Below are 7,862 nucleotides of genomic sequence, written 5' to 3'. Positions count from 1 at the left end.
TGGCAATGTATTTCCCCCTTAGGACCGCCTTTGCTGTATCCCATAGGTTTTGGACTGAAGTGTCTTCATTCTCATGGGTTTCCATAAATTGTTGAAATTCTTCTTTGATCTCCTGGTTGATCCAAGCATTCTTAAGCAAGATGGTTTTTAGTTTCCAGGTGTTTGAGTTCCTTCCGAGCTTTTCATTGTGTTTGAGCTCCAGTTTCAAAGCATTGTGATCTGAGAATATGCAGGGAATAGTCTCAGTCTTTTGGTATTGGTTGAGTCCTGATTTGTCACCCATATATGGCCTATTCTTGAAACCATTCCATGTGCACTTGAGAAGAATGAGTATTCTGTTGTTTTAGGGTGGAATATTCTGTATATATTTACAAGGTCCATCTGGTCCAATGTGTCATTCAATGCTCTTGTTTCTCTATTGATTTTCTGCTTTAATGATATGTCTATTACCGAGAGAAGTGTGTTAAGATCTTCTACTATTAATATATTCATGGCAATATGACTCTTTATCTTGATTAATAGTTTTCTTATGTAATTGGCTGCTCCCATATTGGGGGTGTAAATATTTTCAATTGTTAGATCATCTTAGTGGATAGTCCCTTTAAGAATGATGTAGTGTACTTCTGTATCTCTGACTACAGTCTTTAGTTTAAATCTAATTTATCTGATATGAGAATCACTACCCCAGCCTTCTTTTGAGGCCCATTGTCATGAAGCATGATTCTCCAACACTTTGCTTTCAGTTTGGGTGTGTCCTTAGGTTCAAAATGGGTCTCTTGTAGACAACAGATGGATGGGTCCTGTTGCTTTATCCAATATGACACCCTGTGTCATTTTATGGATGCATTTAGGCCATTCACATTGAAAGTGATTATTGATAGATATGTTTTTATTGACATCATGTTACCCTTGAAGTCTTTCCTTCTGTAGATTGTCTCTATATATCTGTTCAATAATATTTTTAGGATTATTGCTCATTTATAGAACCCCCCTTAATATTTAATGCAGTGTAGGCTGGTGGTTTCATAGTCTTTTAAGCCTTGCCAGTCTTAGAATCTTTTTATCTCTCCATTCAATTCTGTTTGGTCATCCATGGCTTTCTCCAACCTAGCTATTGCCTGGATAATTGTTAGCCTTAATTCTCTTTCTGACATATTGTCTCTGTTGAGAGCCATTAGCTATGCTGTAGAAGGCCCATCCTCTGTATTTTTCTTCTGTTGGGCATTCCTCCTCCTCCTAGTCATTTTGGTGAGAGATGACCGAACAGATGTAGCTGGATGTATCGACGATGGTGCAGTCAGTGTGCACCCTGGAATGCTTCTGAGCAATCAGGATTCCCCACCCAAATGAGAGAAAAAAGAAAAGAAAAAGAAATGAGAGAGAGAGAGAGAGAGACAGGAAAATAAAAGGGAAGATAAAGAGAAGGCTCAGCCCAAATGGGCCCCAAGGTAAGATTTATGAAGAATACAAACAAAAACAGACAGATAAAAAGACTGATAAAAATATATGACAAGAGGGAAAAAATTTTATATATATATATATATATATATATATATATATATATATGCAAAAAAAAAAAAAAGAAGAACCTCGTCAAAAAGAACCCCAAGTATAAGATTTATATACTATCAAGACAAACACAAATACACAGAAACACTGGTGGAAGAATAAGTTGGGAAAGTGGTTATAAATTCTCAGTGTGGGTGAGGAAGTGCATTTTGATTCTTCCTGGATGTATCTTGATATCTTTGTTAAAAGACTCAACTTTCCTAAGATAAAGGGGGATTAAAAATTGATTTACCTATAGGGGTAGCATTGATTGGGGAAAGGGGATTACATTGAATTATAACTCTATATGAATATTAGAAAATAAAAATTATAAAAGAATAAGCTAGACTATACTAAACTAAAATTTTAAAAAAATAGAAAAATAGGAATGCAAAAGAAAAACACGGATGTATATATCAAAAATTCAGATTAGGACATTATTATGGAATTTGATGTACTGGACATCTCACTGTGATGGTAAGTAGGTTAAAAATTATCTATATAAAATAAAAATGAGACAGGGACGCCTGGGTGGCTCAGTTGGTTAAGCAGCTGCCTTCGGCTCAGGTCATGATCCCAGCGTCCTGGGATCGAGTCCCACATCGGGCTCCTTGCTCGGCAGGGAGCCTGCTTCTCCCTCTGCCTCTGTCTGCCTCTCTGTCTGCCTGTGCTCACTCTCTCTCCCTCTCTCTGACAAATAAATAAAATCTTAAAAAAAACTCATTAAAAATAAAATAAAATAAAAATGAGACAAAATAGTGGGAAAGAGTTAAAAATAAAAGTTGTATATTGAAGTAGTGGTGGTTGTTTTCTTGTTGTCTTTTTTATTTTTATTTTTTCTTTCCTGGTTGGTTTTCTGGGGGAAGGGCCTGCCACATGGGTTTTGAGTCAATGATGTTCCCTGAGCTAAGTCCTCCTGCCCCCCTCAAAGGGGTGGGCTCTGAGGAAACTGGTTCTTCAGGCTTTTGTTCTCTGGAGGTTTTTATGATTTTCGTTCATTTTTCCCCCCTCTTGCCTTGACAGCTTTTGATGGTTTTTGTAGATTTAGAGGAAAGCAAACTGCACCCCAACCTCCCTCTCAGAGAGAAGCCTCAGTCTGCTACCCTGTGGGTGCCAGGATCTCCTGCTTGTACCCAAAACCACGACAATGGCAGCTATCTGGGCAGCTTCAGACTGCCAGAGAGGTTCCAAGCAGCGAACACACACGGAGATTTTTCCACTGGCCCTGGATGAGAGTGCCTGGTCTTTCCGAGTCAGAGAGCACCTTGCTGGCTCCTGGGTGCACCTCTCCCAGGGGAGGGCGTGGGGCGTGTGTGTCTTAGGCTCTGAGAGCATGGGGCGTGTCTTAGCGCTGGGCTTGGCCTTTGCTCACCTCTCTCAGGGGAGGGTGTGGGGCATGCACATCTCAGGCTCTGATCTCACATTGTGGCATTCTGCCATCTGGCGAGGCTTTCAGCCCCTCACAGGAGCCAGACCCTATGTGTTCTCGGGCACACTGGTGGCTCAGGGACTAAGACCTGGTTCCTCCGCTGCACTCTCTCTGGCTTACCGCCAGGGGAGGCTTCCCTGGGCTGGGGGACTTAAGCCCCTGTCCCTAACCACCCCAATTCCCACAATATACCCCCGTGATCCTTTGCTCTTTTTGAGTGCTTTCAACCAGACTCCAAGTTAATGCTGGTCCCCAGAGGCAAGGCATTTGGGTATTACTTTCCAATCAGTTTTCTCTGGTGGCTCCCTCCCCCTTTTGTTTGTCTTTCGATATCAGTCCGACATTCCCACTCCGCTTTACCTGCCCACTGGCGTCTTCTGCCCCTGTAGAGATTCAGACGTGTATAATTCTGATCTCAGGCTGATTTCATGGGTTATCGGAGTTCTTTGGTAGGTAATCAGCTCACGTTAGGGTACAAGTTGAAATAGCGCCTCCTCCTACTTCCCTACCATCTTGTCTACCCCTTTTGTCTGTACTGTCATTTGAGAATATCTTCCCCCATTCTGTGTGTTGCCTCTTTTTTTGACTGTTTCCTTTGCTGTGCAGAAACTTTTGATCTTGATGAAGTCCCAAAAGTTTATTTTTGCTTTTGTTTTGTTTGCCTTTGGAAACATGTCCTGAAAGAAATTGCTGTGGCTGATATAAAGAGGTTACAACCTGTGTTCTCCTCCAGGATTCTGATGGATTCTTGTCTCACCTTAAAGTCTTTTATCCATTTCAAATTTATCTCTGTGCATGGTGTAAGAAAATGGTCAAGTTTCATTCTTCTATACATAGCTGTCCATTTTCCCCAACACCATTTATTGAAGAGACTGCCTTTTTTTCCACTGTATATTTTTTCCTGCTTTGACCATAGAGTTGTGGGTCCATATTTGGGCTCTCTACTCTGTTCTACTGGTCTATGAGTCTTTTTGTGCCAATACCATGGTATCTTGGGGATCACAGCTTTGTAGTAAAGCTTGAAATCAGGCAATGAGATGCCCCTAGCTTTTGCTTTTTCTTTTTCAAAAATTTCTTAACAATTCAGGGTGTCTTCAGGCTAACAGACACATGAAAAGATATTCATTATCATTAGCCAGCATGGAGATTTAAATCAAAACCCCATTGAAATACCACCTTGTACCAGTTAGAATAGCCAAAACTAACAAGACAGTAAACATCAAGTGTTGGAGGGGATGTGGAGAAAGGGGAACCCTCTTACCTGATGCTGGGAATGCAAGTTGGTGCAGCCATATTGGAAAAGAGTGTGGAGATGCTTCAAAAAATTAAAAATATAGTTACCTATGAACCCGCAACTGCAGTACTGAGTATTTACCCAAAAGATTCAGATGCAGTGAAAATAAAGGCCATCTGCACCCCAGTGTTCATAGCAGCAATGGCTATAGTCACCAAACTGTGGAAAGAGTCAAGATGTCCTTCAATGGAATATCATGCAATCATCAGAAAGGATGAATACTCAACTTTTGTATCAATGTGGATGGGACTGGAGGAGATAATGCTGAGTGAAATAAGTCAAGCAGAGAGAATCAATTATCATACGGTTTCACTTACTTGTGGAGCACAAGGAATAACATGAAGGACATTGGGAGAAGAAGAGGAGAAGTGGGTTGTGGGTAATCAGAGGGGGAGACAAACCATGAGAGACCATGTACTCTGAGAAACAAACTGAGGGTTTTGGAGGGGGTGGGTGGACATTGGGTGAGCCTGGTGGTGGGTATTAAGGAAAGCACATATTGCATGGAGAGCTAGGTATGGTGCACAATGAATCTTGTAACATGAAAAAAATAAAATAAAATTTTAAAAGAATGATCACTCAAAATTAAGATATTGGGTTTTCCAGAATTTTTTTCTAAGATTAAGTTTATGACATGTCAAAAAACACAATAAGTTTAATTAATACATTCATACATTTGGATGTTATCACAGGCAATAACCTCTATTTGTTAATTGATAATAAAAAATAAATAAAATTTAGGTCTTGTCTTGCAATAAATATTTCCTTATAGTCATTTTTTAAACCTACCATAAAAATGTAAAATATTTGAAGGAAAAAATTTGAAGTTTTTCCATTTCTATATCTTAGGTTGTGGCTTATAGATCCACAAAGGTCAGTAAATATTAGTTAACTTTACTGATTGAATACATAAATTTGAGCATAAATCAAATCAAATATTATCGGGCAATTTGCTTTCCAGACTTACCCTTCCTCGACAGCTTCATGAATGCTCTGGCTACTTCTTTGTTGCGAAGGCTGTAGATGAGGGGATTCAGCATGGGAGTAAGAATGGTATAGAAGACTGACACCATCTTGTCCTGGGTGGGGGAACGATCTGATGTGGGCCGCATGTATATGAACATGGCTGCTCCATAGTACATTCCCACCACAATGAGGTGAGAGGAGCAGGTGGCAAAAGCTTTTTGGCAACCCTCCTCAGAGGCCATGTGAATGACAGCCACAATAACACGAACATAGGAAACAATAATTACTGCTAGAGGGAAAAGAAGCATAATAACACAACAGATAAATATCATCTTTTCAAATAACAATGTGTTGGTGCATGAGAGAGTGAGAAGGGCAGGGACATCACAGAAAAAGTGGGGTATATCCCAGGCTCTACAATATGAGAATGATAATGCAACTGCAACTTCAACTGTACCATCGAGGGAGCCAAGAATCCATGAAGAACCTGCCATGAGACCACAGATTTTCTGGCTCATGAGAACTGAATATCGTAATGGGTGACAAATGGCAACATAACGGTCATAGGCCATGGCAGCTAACAGGAAACATTCTGCTCCAAGCAGAGACACATATAAGAATATCTGGACTCCACAACCAGCCAAAGAAATGGACTTCTTGCCAGACAAGTAGTTGAAGGCCATCTTGGGTACAGTGGTGCAAATGAGCATGAGGTCCATGAGGGAGAGTTGGATGAGGAGGAAATACATGGGTGTGTGAAGCTGGTTGTCCAGGTAGATGAGGAGAACCATAACAACGTTCCCAGTGAAGGCCACTGTAAAGATGCCCAAGACCAGAGAGAAGAGGAAGATGTGAGTGGGGCTGTGACTGAAGATTCCCAGCAGGATGAAGCCTGAATTGAAGGTCTGATTCTCACATGCCATGATAAATATGCTGACTGCATGGAATACAAGAAATGACACATGGCTGGTATTGTGCTATTGAAATATTAAGCTCTTCCCTTCTAAGTCATCCCTTCTACCAAATTGCCTAAGCAAGAGAAAGTTCTTTCTTTGGCGTATTTTTTTTCATTTTTAGACTATGTATATTAAAGCATAGTTTTAGCTTGATATGATTTTTAATACAGCATACATTGTTCAGAGACATAGTAAGTTACATGGCAAAAAATATGAGTTTTCTCAAGTCATATGATCAGAATAACTAGTCAACTCCTTTATGTAGTGTAGATTACCCATTCATAAAAAAAATTATGATCATGGAAGACATACATTTTCAAGAAGTTGATAAGATTCTCTTTATATCTCTTTATGTTTCTCATGAGACTTAGCATAACGATTCTACTCAAGAGTAGAGAGAATCATGAATTGATGGAAATGAGACAAGCTTAATCAAATGTCAAATAAGCAGAACACATTGAGAAATCAGCAATCAGATGTCCCTTAACTAATATTTATTCTAATTAAAGTGAATTGTAGTGGAAATTGCTCCACATAAATATACACTTTCCTCATTCATCTCAAAATGGTGTGTGCCCAGAATGTCTGGGTGGCTCAGTTTGATAAAGTACCTGCCTTAGGGTCACATCATGATCTCAGGGTCCTGGGATCAAGCTGCATAATGGGCTCCCTGCTCAGTGGGGAGTTTTCTTCTTCCTCTCCCTCTGCCCCCACCTCTGCTCATGCTGTCTCCCATTTGCAATTAAACACAGATATATCTATATACATACATATATATATATACATATATATATATATAGAGAGAGAGAGATATAGATATAAATAGACATAAAATAATTATTTATTTGAGAAAGAGGAAGAGAAGATATCTATATCTATATCTATATAAACTTTTATATATATATATAGTGCTCTATTTTCACATTCATTTCTTTTCTTTTTTTTTACTTTCCTTTTCAAAATACAGAACATTCTTTTACTTTCTTGCCCTACAGTCCCTGAACAAACTGAAAATACATGCTGTCTCTACCACCTCTGTGTCCTTCTAAGCTCTTTATCTCAGTAGTATTCCCCAATTCTGTGTATCTAATATTTCAATTATAATTAAGGTGTTCAATACATCCTAAATTCCTAATCAGTTATAAATTCTCTTAGATATATTTCTTACATTTATGCCTATCAAGAAAGTCAACTTACACTGTGTAAATAATTATAGTTCATGCTGCTTAATTTTTTGGGTATTTTTTTTTCATACACTCAGTTGCTAATTAAATGTTCCTAACACAATCTTTTTACCTTATTCAAACCTCTCATCATGCATATTATATAAAAACCTTCAAATATTTCCATTGAAAAATGCATGAGTTTTCAACAGAAACTTACAACAGAAATTTCAACAGAAAATTACCACATCACTTGACTCAGTAGAATTTCAGTTCTTCCAAAAAGCGGTATGTCCTTTCTATTTCACTGTTTAGCTTTTGTGTCTTTATTAAGAAGGGAGAGTGACTTCCCCATTGACATTATGCAGTATATCTAGAGCAGCCATGTAGGTTCAATTATCCTTATATTATCTAACTATACTCTCCTGTTCCACTTTTCTCTCCATTACTCAATACCCCTCTCAAGTTTCTAACTCACTTTTTTTCTTTACTATATATACTGTCTT

General features: G+C 38.8%; 1 protein-coding gene across 1 annotated transcript; it reads right to left on the bottom strand.

Annotated features, from left to right (window-relative positions):
- Positions 1 to 5,209: 5,209 nt before the first annotated feature.
- On the bottom strand, positions 5,210 to 6,160 carry LOC122915700 (olfactory receptor 2M3-like). Its single transcript, XM_044262475.1, has one exon. The coding sequence runs from the start codon at positions 6,158 to 6,160 to the stop codon at positions 5,210 to 5,212; it is 951 nt and encodes a 316-aa protein (XP_044118410.1).
- Between the last annotated feature and the right edge of the window lie 1,702 nt (positions 6,161 to 7,862).

This window comes from Neovison vison, chromosome 1 (assembly GCF_020171115.1).
Source record: "Neovison vison isolate M4711 chromosome 1, ASM_NN_V1, whole genome shotgun sequence".
NCBI classification, from domain to species: domain Eukaryota; kingdom Metazoa; phylum Chordata; class Mammalia; order Carnivora; family Mustelidae; genus Neogale; species Neogale vison.
Note: the sequence above shows the minus strand (reverse complement) of the source record. Positions and strands in the feature narration are given on the sequence as shown.

Coding starts and splice junctions, on each gene's coding strand:
- LOC122915700 (XM_044262475.1), bottom strand. CDS start 6,160: ATGGCATGTGAGAATCAGACCTTCAATTCAGGCTTCATCCTGCTGGGA.